Source organism: Budorcas taxicolor, chromosome 5 (assembly GCF_023091745.1).
Source record: "Budorcas taxicolor isolate Tak-1 chromosome 5, Takin1.1, whole genome shotgun sequence".
Taxonomy (NCBI): domain Eukaryota; kingdom Metazoa; phylum Chordata; class Mammalia; order Artiodactyla; family Bovidae; genus Budorcas; species Budorcas taxicolor.
This window is the reverse complement of record NC_068914.1, coordinates 154,984,249-155,000,734: the sequence shown is the minus strand read 5'-3', so window position 1 is coordinate 155,000,734 and position 16,486 is coordinate 154,984,249. Positions and strand designations below refer to the sequence as shown.

The 16,486-nt window shown below is 42.4% G+C and overlaps 1 protein-coding gene across 1 annotated transcript in view; it reads right to left on the bottom strand.

Annotated features, from left to right (window-relative positions):
- TNRC6B (trinucleotide repeat containing adaptor 6B) overlaps positions 1–16,486 on the bottom strand; it is a 250,583-nt gene that overhangs the window by 161,258 nt on the left and 72,839 nt on the right. The window contains exon 3 of the mRNA XM_052639336.1: positions 16,225–16,315. Coding sequence (XP_052495296.1) covers positions 16,225–16,269 — 45 coding nt within the window. The 5' untranslated portion in view covers positions 16,270–16,315. The remainder of the gene's footprint in view (positions 1–16,224; positions 16,316–16,486) is intronic.

The following is a 16,486-nucleotide window of genomic DNA, read 5'->3' as shown; positions in this document are numbered from 1 at the left end:
TTACATGCTAAGTGCTGTGGTAAAGAAGATAGTCTTTGCCCCACCCCCTTGAAACTTGCAGATTGGTGGGAAAGACAAACTAGTCAATTACAAAACAGCAAGAGAATGCAACTGAACAACTTAAAGAAAGGGCACTAAACTCAGTCTACAGGCATCAGATACTCTAGACCCATCCTAGGCAGCTTCATCTCCTTCCTGCTTCAATGAGGAGGTGGGCAGGACACGAGGCTGGGTCTTGCCATCCATCCGGACCTCTCCACACTGAGGTCCATGAATTCTGAGATCCGCCTCTGACCACAAGAACCTCTTCCACTCCTTCCCTCCACTTGAATCTGTAAGGAGTCTTCATTGTCGCATCTCGTTCTGTGGTTTCCCTCCTCCCTCACTGCCTATTCAGAGCTTTAGCCGACAGGCATCTTGGTGACTTTTCTCCGCAATGTCCTATATTCGCTCACCACCAACTTGTCCTTAGGACATCCCTGTCTTGCCAAACCCTTCCCCTTTTCCCCTTCAGCTTCTGGAGTGCAGAGCTGAAGAAAGTTACAGAACTGGTTCCTTTACAAATTATACCAATTAACTTGCACTCAGTGCTGACATTCAGCACCTCTGCCTGGACAGCCTGTCCTCATCCCGTCTTTCTGGTGAACTTCCACTTAACCTTCAGAGCCTGGTTGCAAAGTTACTGTTTTAGGAAGTGTTTTCTGCTATCCCCCAACACTTCCTCCTCCTCCCTCTCCCAGTGCTCCTTCCCAGTAGCTTTGGAAAGGCCTAGCAAGCAGCTGTGATCCTTGGATCACCTGCTGGCCCCCTGCTGTTGAGCCCAGGAGGGAAACAATGTAACTTCTGTCAGTGGATCCATCCCAGGCTCTAACACAGGCCTTCTGGTCCATCATTCTTTCAACAAAACTTCCCAATGCCTTCTAGGTGCCAGGACTGGGCTGAATGACTGACCTGCTGTACCACATCCTTCACTCATCTATCCTGTACCTTTTCTACTCTCCTCAAAGACGTCAAATCCACCCACTAGGCATTCTCCCTAAGCCCATCCTTTCTGAAGATGACAATGCCTAAGAATATCCTGCGATCCTATCCAATACAAAGTTCCAAAAGCCCCTCATTTTCTCTCTGGTGATTATACCTGAAACCTCTGCATTTCCTCCCTTGACTGCTCTGCAAGGTTAACCTCACCACTTGTTGCTAAACTCGTGACCTACACCATACTGCCTCCTCTGGGATCTTATTATCTAAGGAACCCTTCTTTCTCCCTTTCTAGTAAATCCATCTCCTCAACCTACAAATATTTCATCATCTCTTCTATCTGTACTTTATTTATGTATTTATTTGTGGCCCTGCTGGGTCTTCACTGCTGCATGGGCTTTTTCTCCAGCTGCAGCAAGCGGGGGCTACTCTCAAGCTGAGGCACGTGGGCTTCTCACCGTGGTGACTGCTCTTGCTGTGCAGCAGAGGCTCCAGGGCACACAGGCTTCAGTAGTTGCAGCACGTTGGCTCAGTAGTTGTGATTCCTGTACTCTAAAGCAAAGGCTCAACAGTTGTGGCACACAGGCTTAGCTGCCCCTTGGCATGTGAGGTCTCCCCAGATTAGGGATCGAACCTATGTCTCCTGCATCGGCAGGTGAATTCTTTACCACTGAGCCACCAGGGAAACCCAATCTCTTCTATTCTGAAAAAATTATTTTTGGCCTTATAACCTCTCCAGATATCCTCCTATTTTCCCCTTCCCTTTACTATCCAAATTCTTAAAAGAATAAACCACACCCCATTACTTCTATGTTCTCACCACTGAGCATGCTCTTCTGCCGCCACCCCACAACATGAACATACCTCCCTTCTCCCATCCTCGCAATATAAGTCACAATTTTTGTTCAAATCAATATTCAGTTCTAACAGTGCTATTACCCAGCAAGTAACATATACAGCTGAATCATAAGGAATAGTTGAATTTCCTTTCTTGGATATTTTTTTCTTTTCCCTGGAACTAAAAATTACTACTTCCTCTTATACTTTCTATCAAATTTTTTAAACTTGATATTTATTATGTGTTTTCACTAATCCACCCGCAAACCCTCCAACAGAGTGGTGAGTCTCCTCTTAATAAGTTCAAACACTTCAGGTAATCTGTCAATTTCCCTGCAGTCTTGAATACATCCCTTGGGGGTTTTCTCCTGTGGCAGCTGAGACTGTTTGCTCTCCAGACCACTAAATAGCTGACACTTTGCCAAGGATGATTCTCTCCCTTCATCTCTGGGATCCCTCCCTCTCTCCCCTTCACTGGAGCATGTTTCCTAGACCCGCTGTCCGCCTCTTTTATGGTTTATTCCTGGAGCACAGACTCCAATCATTTCCTAATAATAGGTATACAGGAAGTGAATTTTTTGACCTTTTGAATGACTGAAATGTCCTATTTTTATCCATATATTTAACATATTTGGGCTTCCCTGGTGGCTCAGAGGTTGAAGCATCTGCTTGCAATGTGGGAGACCTGGGTTCGATCCCTGGGTCAGGAAGATCCCCTGGAGAAGGAAATGGCAACCCACTCCAGTATTCTTGCCTGGAGAATCCCATGGACGGAGGAGCCTGGAGGGCTATAGTCCACGGGGTCGCAAAAAGTCGGACATGACTGAGCGACTTCACTTTCACTTTTCATTTAACATATAGACTATTTTTATCCACACACAGTCAGATACATAAGTTGAAGTTAGTAAACCTTCTTTCTTCCAAAAATATGAAGGCCATGCTCCATTGTCTTCTAGCACCCCAGAGTTGCTATATAGAAATTCAATAATATTATAAATCCTAATGTTTGGGATATGACTTGATTCTCCTTTGGAAACATTTAGGATCCCTTCTTTTTCCTCAGCTTTCTAAACATTTGCTGTTGTTGTTCAGTCACTAAGTTGTGTCTGACTCTGTGAGCTCATGGATTGTAGTAAGGCTCGTCTGTCCTCCACGGTCTCCTGGAGCTTGCTCAAATTCATGGCTATTCAGTCGGTGATGCTATCTAACCATATCCTCTGCTGACACCTTCTCCTCCTGCATTCCCAGCATCAGGGTCTTTTCCAATAAGTCAGCTCTTTGCATAAAGTGGTCAAAGTACTGGAGTTTCACATCAGTCCTTTCAATGAATATTCAGGGTTGATTTCCATTAGGATTGACTGGTTTAATCTCCGTGCTGTTCAAGGGACTCTCAAGAGTCTTCTCCAGCACCACAGTTTGAAAGGAGCGGTTCTTCTGCGCTCAGCCTTCTTTATGGTCCAACTCTCACATCCATACGTGACTAGTGGAAAAATCACAGCTTTGGGACCTTTGTTGGCAGAGTGATGTCTTTGCTCTTTAATACACTGTTTAGGTTTGTCACAGTTTTCTAAATATGCAAACCACTAAGTATGGTCCTTCTTTCATTTAGTGAGCTGGTACTGATCCAACCAGGGGTCAAACCTGAGTGCCACGCGTTGCACGGAGAATTCTTGCATGCTGGGAAGGCCCCCATCTTGCCCCAGTTTTCACCCTCCCTTCTGCCCTCCCTCCCTAGGCCCACTGCTGTGCTTTCGGTCAGCGTGAGTTGGTCTGCATTTTCCAGAGCTCAGGTGCATTGAACCACGCGGTGAGTACCATTTTGGCTCCTTCCCCTCCTCTCCCACTTCTCTTGCCTCTCTTTTCTTTGCCTTTTTGCCTTGGCTAGAAATTCCAGTACAGCGTTGAAGAGAAACCTAGTAGCAGACATCCTTTTCTTTTTTTGTTGTTTTTCTTTTTCATTGTAGGAGTAAAGCATTCAGTCATTCAACATTGAGCTCAATGTTAACTGTCGAATTTTCATAAAAGTCCTTTATCAAGTTGAATAGTTCCTCTCTATTATTTTGCTGAGCGTTTTTATCAGCAATAGATATGACATCTGTCAAATGCTTTGTCTGCATCTCTTGATCATAGGATTTTTCTTTTTCACTTTGTTAATATGGTGTATTACATTGATTTTTTAATGTTAAACCAACCCTACCATCCTGGGTAAACCCTACTTGTTCACATATGATCCTTTTACAGATCATTAGATTCAATATGCTAAAATAAGGCTTAGAATTGGAGAAGGCAATGGCAACCCACTCCAGTACTCTTGCCTGGAAAATCCCATGGATGGAGGAGCCTGGTAGGCTGCGGTCCATGGGGTCGCTAAGAGTCGGACATGACTGAGCGACTTCACTTTCACTTTTCACTTTCATGCACTGGAGAAGGAAATGGCAACCCACTCCAGTGTTCTTGCCTGGAGAATCCCAGGGACGAGGGAGCCTGGCGGGCTGCTGTCTATAGGGTCGCACAGAGTCGGACACGACTGAAGCGACTTAGCAGAAGCAGCAGCAGCAGGCTTAGAATTTTTGCATTTATGTTCATGAAAGATACTGATCTGTAGTTTTCTTTTCTTGCAATGTTTTTGTCTAGTTTTGTTATCAGAGTAATGCTGGCCTCACAGAATGAGTTGAGTACAGATGACCCTTGAACAACATGAGCATTAAGTGTGCAAGTATACTTATATGTGGACTTTTTTTCAATAGTAAATACTGCACTCTCACACAATCTCCAGTTGGTTGAGTCAGAGGGTGTGGAAGAACCCCAGATATGACAACCGAGTATAGGAACAGCTGAGTGTAAGTTATATTTGGATTTTTGATTGCCCAGAGGGTCAGTGACCCTAATCCCTGCATTGTTCAAGGGTCAACTGTATTCTCTTTGCTTCAAGTGAAGTTATACTAATTCAAAAAAAGAACCTTATAACAGTATTCTAACATTTTCCCACTTTAGGTCTTTATGCCACTCTTATTGTACAGTTCACAGGTACAGATGTTATAAACCCACAATGTATCTGTATAATTGTTGTTCAATCAATCAATTCTCTTTTAAAGAGATCTGAGTAACAGGAAAAAAGTCTGACATATTTAACCTGTGTAGTTTTCATTCTCTGAGCTCTTTATTCCTTTGTGTAGATTAATATTTCCATCTGGCATCATTTTCTTTCTTTCCTTAACATTACTTATAGTAAGATAAGATATAGATAAATTATTTCAGTTTTTGTATTAGTATGTCTGAAACAGTCTTTATTTAGTCTTTAATTTTGAAATAAATTTTCACTGGTTATAGAACTCAAGGTTAACAGTTTCTCTTTCAGTGCTTTCAAGATGTTGCTCCTCTGTCTTCTTGCTTGCATTGCTTCCAATGAGAAATTCTTTGTTCCTCTGTTAGTAGTGTGTCCTCTTTCCTCTGGTTTTAAGGTTTTCTTGACCACTGGCTTTGAGTAACTTGTTTAAGGATGGGCTTTGATATGGTTTTCTTCATTTCTTGTGCTTCAAGCACACTGAGCTTTTCGGATTTATGGGTCTACAGTTTTTATCAAATTTGGAAAAACTGAGGCCATTATTTCTTAGCTATTTTTTTCTGCCCCACCATGCCTTCTTTGGGCTTCCCTGGTGGCTCAGACTGTAAAGAATCTGCCTGAAATGCGGGATTCCTGGGTTTGATCCCTGGGTTGGGAAGATCCCCTGGAGGAGGTCATGGCAACCCACTCTAGTATTCTTGCCTGGAGAATCCCAGGGACAGAGGAGCCTGGCAGGCTATAGTCCATGTGGTCACAAAGAGTCGGACACGACTGAGCAGCTAAGCACAGAACAGCACGTGCCTTCTTTAGAGACTCCAATTACAGGGACATTAGGGTGACTGAAGTTGTCCACAACACACTGATACTCTTCACTTTTTGGATTTTTACTCTTTTTCTCTTTGTGTTTCATGTTGGATAGTTTCTACTGTTCTTTAAATTAACTAATCTTTTATTCTACAGTATCTAATCTGCCACAATTCCACCCAGTATATTTTTCATCTCAAACATTATAGTTTTCAGTTCTAGAAATTTGATTTGGGGCTTTTAAAACTATATATTTTCCATGTCTCTGCTTGACCTTTTGAACATCTGAAACACAGTTATAATAAGTGTTTTAATATCCTTGTCTGCTAATTCTAATATCTTGGTCAACTATGAGTCGGTTTCAATTGACTTTTCTCTTCACTATGTTTGTATTTTCTGGTTTTTACATGCCTGAAAAATCTCTGCTTTGAATAACAGACATAGAATTTTTGCTGGATCCTGAATACTTTTGAATTCCTATAAATATTTTTGAGCGTCATTCTGAGATACGGCTAAATTATTTAGAAATAATTTGTTCCTTTCAGGTTCTGCTTTTAGGATTCTGAAGTCAGACTTCATAATTAGGTAGGACTAATTATTCCCTACTCCTAAGGTGAGAACTCTAGTACCACTGCTGAGTATGCTGATAATGATCCATGAATTATGAAGGTTTCTAGTCCACAGAAATAGGCACCATTACTGACACCATTATTATTCACCATTACTGAGTGCTAGATAGACACTGTTACTTCCAATCCTCTGGGGTGGGTACCCCTCCTGCCTCAGCCTTGACCAGTCACGTACATATGCCAAAAAGCACTCTGCTGAATACTTAGGGGAACCCTCTACAAATCTCCAGACTTCTCCCTCTTAGCTGCTCTCTCCTCTCCAATATTCTGTCCTACAAACTTCGGCTCCCTCAGTCTCCCCAGACTCTCAGCAGTGATTCCTCAACTGACAAGGTCCACTGGGCTTTGGGTGGGCTCCCCATTTCCCGCACTGTGGCCCAGAGGCTCCCTCAAGCCAGGACACAGGGGTAGTCAGAGGACTCATCTTGTTTTCCAGTTCTCACTGATCACTGTCCTTCACTATCTGATGTCCAGTGCCTTGAAAAACTTGTTTCAAACACGTTTGTGTGTTTGTAAAGTTATTATTTCTAGTGGGAGGGTAAATCCTATTTCTGATACTCCATATCTTGCCCATCTCGCCTCTGAATTTCTTCTTGACTTACAAAGCTCTTCTCTTATACTGTTACATGAAAGCTTCCTCCACATCATTTAGGCATCAGCTCAACTGCCATGTCTTTGAAGTGATGGATGAATCCTGACCACCCAACTGAAAGAGCTTCCACACTCAGCCACTCTCTAGCATAATGCACATCACTATCTGAAGGGATTACCTATTTCTGTGTTTTGTTGTCTCCAAGAATGCAAACTCCTTGAGGCAGACTTTGAATGTCTTATTCATCATAAACCATCATAAACCAATGTCTTATTCATCATAAACTTGCTGACTCTCTAATGTGCTCATCTCTGCTTTTCCTTCTTCTACTCTCTAAACATTTATTTCTCCCGATTCTGTCCTTGGACCTCTCTCTTCACATTCTTCACAGCAATTTCATCTAATCTAACAGTTGCAACTAGTAAATTGTTAAAAATTAATCAAGTTTATTTGCGGTTGCACTGGGTCTCTGTTGCTGCGCATGGGCTTTCTCTGGTTGCAGTGTGTGGGCTTAATGAGATGGCTCCTCTTGCTGTGGAGCGTGGGCTCTAGGCGTAAGGGTTCAGCAGCTGCAGTACACGGGCTCAGCACCGTGGCTCTTGGGCCCTCAAGCACACAGGCTTCAGGAGTAGCAGCGCTCTGGCACAGCAGTTGTGGCACACAGACTTAGCTGCACCACAATATGTGGAACTTCCTCAACTACGGATCAAACCTGTGTCCCTTGTGTTGGCAGGTGGATTCCTATCCACTGTACCACCAGTAAAGTCCCTCAACTATTAAATTTGAGTGATTCCCAATCCTGTATTTCCAGTCCCCACATATCCTGCCTCCAGTCCTGCATTTTCACCTGGCTGACAGTTTGCCAGCCTCTCAAACTCTGTATGTTTGATACAGAATTAATCTCATTCCCTCCCAAAACTGTTTTCTTTATTATGTTTCCTATTAGGCAAGGGCATCCCCATCCTCCCAGTCATTTTGCTTGAAACCTTGATATTACTCTTGGTTTCTCCTTTTCCTTTTCTCTCACATCAATTGCTAACTTCCATCCACTTTATAAATGATACACTTTTCCAACCACCCACTCCATTCCAGGTACTCTAAGTGGTTTAAGAAGGAAATATATGTATTTCCTGAAATAGAAAGCTGAGAAGGACAGCTGATATTCTGCATAACAGAATCAATATTCAAAATGAGCTTAGCCAACCAAAGAGAAGGACAGAAATTCCCAACTTGTTTTTTGTCCTTATTGAACATCAATTACTAACAGAAAAATATACAAACCTTAAGTGTAGAGCTAACACCCAAAAAGAGGTCCTTTTCATTATAGGGGACTGGAATGCAAAAGTAGGAAGTCAAGAAACACCTGGAGTAACAGGCAAATTTGGCCTTGGAATACAGAATGAAGCAGGGCAAGTGAAGTCGTTCAGTTGTGTCCGACTCTTTGCGACCCCATGGACTGTAGCCTACCACGCTCCTCCATCCATGGGATTTTCCAAGCAAGAGTACTGGAGTGGATTGCCATTTCCTTCTCCAGAGGACCTTCCTGACCCAAGGATCGAACCCAGGTCTTCTGCATTGTAGGCAGACGCTTTACCGTCTGAGCCACAAGGGAAGTCCTAAAGCAGGGCAAAGGCTAATATTATTTTGCCAAGAGAACACACTGGTCATAGCAAACACCCTCTTCCAACAACACAAGAGAAGACTCTACACATGGACATCACCAGATGGTCAACACCGAAATCAGACTGATTCTATTCTTTGCAGCCAAAGATGGAGAAGCTCTATACAGTCAGCAAAAACAAGACCGGGAGCTGACTGTGGCTCATATCATGAGCTCCTTATTGCCAAATTCAGACTTAAATTGAAGAAAGTAGGGAAAACCAATAGACCATACAGGTATGACCTAAATCAAATCCCTTATGATTATACAGTGGAAGTGAGAAATAGATTTAAGGGCCTGGATCTGATAGATAGACTGCCTGATGAACTATGGAATGAGGTTCGTGATACTGTACAGGAGACAGGGATCAAGACCATCCCCATGGGAAAAAAATGCAAAAAAGCAAAATGGCTGTCTGGGGAGGTCTTACAAATAGCTGTGAAAAGAAGAGAAGCAAAAAGCAAAGGAGAAGAGGAAAGATAGAAGCATCTGAATGCAGAGTTCCAAAGAATAGCAAGGACAGATAAGAAAGCCTTCCTCAGTCATCAAAGCAAAGAAACAGAGGAAAACAACAGAACGGGAAAGACTAGAGATCTCTTCAGGAAAATTAGAGATACCAAGGGAACATTTCATGCAAAGATGGGCTCGATAAAGGACAGAAATGGTATGGACCTACAGAAGCAGAAGATATTAAGAAGAGGTGGCAAGAATACACAGAAGATCTGTACAAAAAAGATCTTCACGACCCAGATAATCATGATGGTGTGATCACTCATCTAGAGCCAGACATCCTGGAATGTGAAGTCAAGTGGGCCTTAGAAAGCATCACTACGAACAAAGCTAGTGGAGGTGACGGAATTCCAGTGGAGCTGTTTCAAATCCTGAAAGATGATGCTGTCAAAGTGCTGCACTCAATATGCCAGCACATTTGGAAAACTCAGCAGTGGCCACAGGACTGGAAAAGGTCAGTTTTCATTCCAGTCCCAAAGAAAGGCAATGCCAAAAAATGCTCAAACTATCGCACAATTGCACTCATCTCACATACTAGCAAAGTAATGCTCAAAATTCTCCAAGCCAGGCTTCAGCAATATGTGAACTGTGAACTTCCAAATCTTCAACCTGGTTTTAGAAAAGGCAGAGGAACCAGAGATCATATTGCCAACATCCGCTGGATCATGGAAAAAGCAAGAAAGTTCCAGAAAAACATCTATTTCTGCTTCATTGACTATGCCAAAGCCTTTGACTGTGTGGATCACAATAAACTGGGGGAAATTCTTCAAGAGATGGGAATACCAGACCAAGTGACCTGCCTCTTGAGAAACCTATGTGCAGGTCAGGAAGCAACAGTTAGAACTGGACATGGAACAACAGACTGGCTCCAAATAGGAAAAGAAGCACGTCAAGGCTGTATATTGTCACCCTGCTTATTTAACTTCTATGCAGAGTACATCATGAGAAATGCTGGGCTGGAGGAAGCACAAGCTGGAATCAAGATTGCTGGGAGAAATATCAATAACCTCAGATATGCAGATGACACCACTCCTATGGCACAAAGTGAAGAGGAACTAAAAAGGCTCTTGATGAAAGTGAAAGAGGAGAGTGAAAAAGTTGGCTTAAAGCTCAACATTCAGAAAATGAAGATCATGGCATCTGGTCCCATGACTTCATGGGAAATAGATGGGGAAACAGTGGAAACAGTGTCAGACTTTATTTTGGGGGGCTCCCAAATCACTGCAGATGGTGACTGCAGCCATGAAATTAAAAGACACTTACTCCTTGGAAGGAAAGTTATGACCAACCTAGATAGCATATTCAAAAGCAGAGACATTACTTTGCTAACAAAGGTCCGTCTAGTCAGGGCTATGGTATTTCCTGTGGTCATGTATGGATGCGAGAGTTGGAGTGTAAAAAAAGCTGAGCGCCGAAGAATGGATGCTTTTGAACTGTGGTGTTGGAGAAGACTCTTGAGAGGCCCTTGGACTGCAAGGAGATCCAACCAGTCCATTCTGAAGGAGATCAGCCCTGGGATTTCTTTGGAAGGAATGATGCTAAAGCTGAAACTCCAGTACTTTGGCCACCTCATGTGAAGAGTTGACTCATTGGAAAAGACTCTGAAGCTGGGAGGGACTGGGGGCAGGAGGTGAAGGGGATGACAGAGGATGAGATGGCTGGATGGCATCACCGACTCGATGGACATGAGTTTGAGTGATGGACAGGGAGTTGGTGATGGACAGGGAGGCCTGGCATGCTACGATTCATGGGGCTGCCAAGAGTCGGACACGACTGAGCAACTGAACTGAACCAAGTGTAGACAGTGGAGACATCAATGAATTTTAGTATTTACTCATTTGTTTGGCTGTGCCGGGTCTTAGTTGTGGCACGTGGGGTCTTTGATCTTCATTGTGGCATGTGCCATCTTTAGTTGTGGCGTGCAAGATCTTTAAGTTGCAGGATGGAAACTCAGTTGTGGAATGTAAGATCTAGTTCCTTGACTAGGGATCGAAGCTGAGCCCCATGCGTTGAGAGCACAGCAACTGGACCACCAATGAAGTCCCAACAGCCATCCTCTGCTTTTTATCTTTCTAGCAGAGATGCAGAGTCTTCTAAACTCAACAGACTGAAGTGTACACGCCCTAACTCTCAAGAATATATAATCCCACCTCTGAATTTAAACATCTCTCAAAAAAAAAAAAAAAGCCTCTAGAAGATACTGTACGATTTCAGGGAATATTTCTTTAAAAGGAACATCAATATTCTCCAAGAAGATGTCCTTTGTCAATCCTGTCCAATCATAAGGCATACCTGATTTCTGTCAGTACAATACATACATGGGTATTTTTAAAAACTGCACTGACCCTTTTATTCACTTATTAGCTATTCTTAGCACCTTCTCTACCAATGCCATTCCAAAACTGTCCTCCTTCAAAGGAAATCTAAACTTGTCATTTCAATCATGCACGCTAAACTCTTCAGTTTAACAATGACTTCTAGTTCAGAGGGAACACTAAGCCGGACATCACTCTCTTTCTTTCCTCCTCCAGATATCAGTCACCACCAGACGTTAGAAGAGCAGGGTTCCGGCCTGAGCCCAGGTACCACCACAGCAGCAGGGGCCAGCCTCACTGATCTTCAGGCTCCTTCAAACTCACAAGCCTGGTGAACCTCTTCCATAAACACATTCGGCCTTCCTTCACTCATTTCTTCACTCTTTACTCAAACATGCCTGGGCTTCCTCCATTTAAAAAAATCTTTCACAGGACTTTCCTGGCCTGGTGGTACAGTGGTTAAGAATTTGTCTTACAATGAAGGAGATGCGGTTCTATCCCTGGTCAGGCAACTAAGATCCCACAGGCTGTGGAGCAACTATGCCCAGGGACTCTGGAGTCCATGTGCCACAGCTAGAGAATCCGTGCGCCACAGTAAAAGATCCTGCATGCTGCAACGAGGATCCTGCGGGCTGCAACTAAGACCGACACAGCCAAATAAATAAATACAATTTTTTTTAATCTTAAAAACATCTTTCACTTGAACTAATACCTCCTTCTGGTCAGGCAACTAGGTGGTTCAATGGTAATCTGCCTGCAAATGCAGGAGATGCAGGAGACTCAGGTTTGATCCCTGAGTCGGAAAGCTCCCCTGGAGCAGGAAATGGCAATCCACTCCAGTAGTCTTGCTTGGAGAATCCCACGGGCCGCGGAGACTGGTGGACTGCAGTCCATGGGGTCATAAAGAGTTGGCCGTGACTGAGCACACAGCACACACGCTACTCGGTGCTCTGCTCTCTTCATTTACTTCTAGATATCACAACTGGATAGTAGACTATAGCCACCACTCTTTATGTTTTTATCATTTCATTTCCTTTTAACCCATAAAATTGGTTTCTCATCCTCTTCCTCTTGAAGACCACTAATAAATTTCTTTTAAAAGCATTATTATGGAAAGTGTCAAGCACATACAAAGTGAATCCAAATGAATCCTTATGTATTCATCACCAAGCTTCAATAGCTGTGAACATTCTGTCATTCTTGTTTCATCCATACTTCCATCCATTCTCCATCCCTATTCAATTACTATTATTTCATAGTTTTCACAGGTAAAGTGTACCTGAAAAGTTGTGCTTTTTATTTTGGTTGCAAATTCTAGAAGTATACTTTTGACAATTGGATATACACCTGTGTGATCCATACTCCTCTAGGACACAGAACACCTCCACCTCTCCAGAAAATTTTGTGTACCTTTTCTTTAATTAATTCTTCAAAAAATAAATCCAGATACATTTTCTCAATTACCAACCTCCTTGGCTTCTCAGCAGCATCTGACAGTACTCATTCTACCTTTTTTCTTGAAATGTACCTCTTGGTTTCTAGGAAGCAAAAGTATTCCAGTTCATCCTCAAGTCACGTCAACTTCACCTCCAGTATACTTCCAGTCTGTCTTCCTCTACTTCAGTGCAGTATGGTAATCCACTTTCTCTCTCACCCAAGTGACTGACTAGGACTGTCTTCTTTCTCACTGGTCTTCTTGCTCCCACCCCTGCTTCAGTCCAATCCATTCTTTACATAGAAGCAAGAGTGATTTTTTAAAAATGAAATCATAGGGACTTTCCTGGTGGTCCAGTGGCCAAGACAGCACGTTCAATGCAGAGGGCCTGGGTTCGATCCCTGGTCAGGGAACTAGAGCCCTCATGCTGCAACCAAGAGTTTACATGCAGAAATTATAGATCCTACATATTCCAACTAAGACCTGGTACAGCCAAATAAATAATAAATATATTTTTTAATGGAATCACATCACATTACTCCCTAATTTAACAGCCTTCAATGACTTCCCAGTTGACAGAAATTCTTCCCACATGAGACAGAAACCACATTCTATGCCAAGGCTGTCAAGTTCTTGCAAGGTCTCGGCTTCCCTCTGTAACTTCCTATCACCGCTCAGTGGCACGGGACTTCTGACAGTTCTTGGAAGAGGCCAAGGGCTTCTGAAGTTGTTTCTTCTGTCTGGTATACTGTTCTTCTAGCTCTTTACACAGTTGGCTCCCTCCGTCTTCACTGTTCAGCTGAAATGCCACATGTTCAGAGAGGGCTTGCTTGACTAACCTAAGCTTGTCCTTCCAGTCAGCCTGTATTGCATTATTTTATTTTCTTCATAGTACTGATCATAACTCAGAAGCATTATCTTTATTTATGTTTGCTTCTCCCACTAAAATGTACCACCTTGAGAGTAAGAACTATGTCTTTTTCCTTTATTGTGTGTATCTGCTAATAACATATGCTCAAGAATTTTTTTTTAATTATTTAATTCAAAGTCTTTGTTTTACAGAAAAGTCTCCACTGTTTCTCAACACCATTTACCTTTCCTAACTTATTTCTATTAACAGAAAACCACAAATTATGTTACCATGTACTATGATAAATTCCTGCATTAACATCAAATTATTACAAATATTATAAGATTTTAAACAAAGAGAAGCATAAGAAAAAAGTCATAAAACGTAATATAAATGAAGACTGGTGAAAACAAAGTTATAATTTAATTTTAAAAACAGAAGAAGCATCTACTTATTGCAAGTGTAAAAAGAATATTCTTTTTTTAAAAATACTGTTATTTATTTGGCTGTGCCAAGTTTAGTTGTGACACAGGGTCTTTAGCTGTGGCATGCAAAGTCTTAGTTGCAGCATGTGGGATCTAGTTCCCTAACCAGGGACTGAACCCCAGCCCCCTGCATTGGGAGTGTGGAGTCTTAGCCACTGGGCCACTAAGGAAGTTCCCCCCCACCAAAAAAATATTCTTTTACTCTTTAGCCTAACTGATTCTGAACTGATAAAATATTCAATAATTGAAAAATCAAGAAATGCAGTCCTCCTTCCTCCCCTAGAAAGAAGGTGGAGACTGAGTCTCTGGTACAACTAAGCATTCTATGTCGATCTAGTTACATGCTTGCCAAGCAATCTTCAAATTTCAACGTAGCTTTCCGGGAAGAGAATGTACTAGTCAGAGGATCCAAGAATCCAGTCTTCCTTAACACTGCGGTTTATTATAAACTAATTAATTAGGGTCTTGGGGAAGGGTCTGTGTGTACTGTAGAAATCCTGGGGTCTGTATATTTTTGGTGACCTCGGTGTACACGTCTCGGTGTGTAAGTGTTTGGGGGACATTCCTAGAATGTGTGCAAATCTCACTTATTCTGACTCTCCTTAAACCAGGTTTAGGATCCAGATGACAGTGAACATGTTAGGAACTAGATGAATGTGCTCAGGCGTGTCTGACTCTTTGCAACCCCATGGACCGTAGCCCGCCAGGCTCCTCTGTCCATGGGCTTCTCCAGGCAAGAATACTGGAGTGGGTTGCCATCCCTTCTCCAGGGGATCTTCCCAATGTCTCCTGCATTACAGGCAGATTCTTTTCCATCTGAGCTACCAGGGATGCCGGGATCTAGATGAGTCTGATAAAAGTCTATTGGATTCTGCTTTGGCAGAAAGAAGGAAGGGATCTGGTGATATGGGGGGGAAAACAAGGGGAGAGGATGACACCTGTCCTTCTGCCTAACACACGGACTGTAATGAAGGGAGATTCAGAAAGAAGCTGAAGAGCATCTTTCACAAGGAGCTCTGGGGTTCGGGGCATAAACTGTGCTTCTCTATAGCCCAGCCCATGTACCCATTAAGTAGTCATTCTGCTTCCCCCAACCAATCTCTGGCAACCACCAGCCTGTGTTCTATGTAATTATCTATTCTACATATTATATATAAATGGAATCATATGTGACCTTTTGTGCCAGGCTTCTTCCAATTAGCATGATGTTTTGGAGTTTCCTGGTGACATTTGACCCCTCTCCACTTTTGCTCTGGTGAAAGTTGCTGTTCAGTTGCTCAGTTGTGTCTGACCCCATGGACATGGAGAAAGAATAAACCTTCCCAAGAAAGTATAAGCAGCAGCGGCAACAGCAAAGGACATCCCTCAGGAGGGTTCAGGGCAGACAGCCCTACAGGTGCGGGGAACTGTTCAAGACACAGTGTGGGATACCCTTGGAGCTCCCAGCAAGGATTAGAAATGATTTTGACAGGAGAAAAAGGGACGTGAAGGTGATACTGAGGGTTCTCTATGAGCAAGAAGGGAAAAAGCCAAGGAGACTCAGGACATGGAGCTAGATATAGACGGTATCAACACAAACATAACTACTTCTACACAGGTGACAATGAAGTATTCATTTAAGCTTTAAAAAGCCTGAAAAACCAAACCAAATATCATTTATAAATTTATAACCAAAAATGTCTAAAAATGATCAGTGATACCTCTGTGTAGCAGGAATAAGAGACAGGCTTTTTTATTTTTTACCTTATACACTTTTGATTTGCTTTAATTTTTAAAGTAAGTACATACAACTTGCATAATAAAACCTTAAAAGATAAAGTGTTAGTAGTCTACAAGTAAATCATAAATTTTTCTATGAGCTCAGTGAAATTTGTTTTAAATTTGTCACGGAATGTAACAAAAGTGGATATTGAGAAGGAAAAAATCCTTTCAATCTTAGGTGAGGTTTAATTTAAATCAATCAGATGTCTAAATTCACGTAAAACACAACACCCACTCTCCTCACTCACTGTCCCTGTTGTTTAATTTCTGCTCAGACTGTTTGCACTTTTAGTAATTCACTGACCTTGGAACTGCTTTCTTCCGATACTTCTCCCTCATTGGTCTGCATGGGAACAGACTCTGTGCAAAACTCTGCAGAAACACACAAATACTGCCTAAAAGAGGTAAGAAGAGAAAAAAAAACATACATAAGGAATTCAGTGTGCATATTTGCTTTCTCAGATTACATTGAAATTCTGTCACCAAGACTAAAAATAGTGTGAAGCGATGACCTTGAGTAATGTGTGTGTACACATGCACATATGTGTGTGTGTGTGTAGCATACA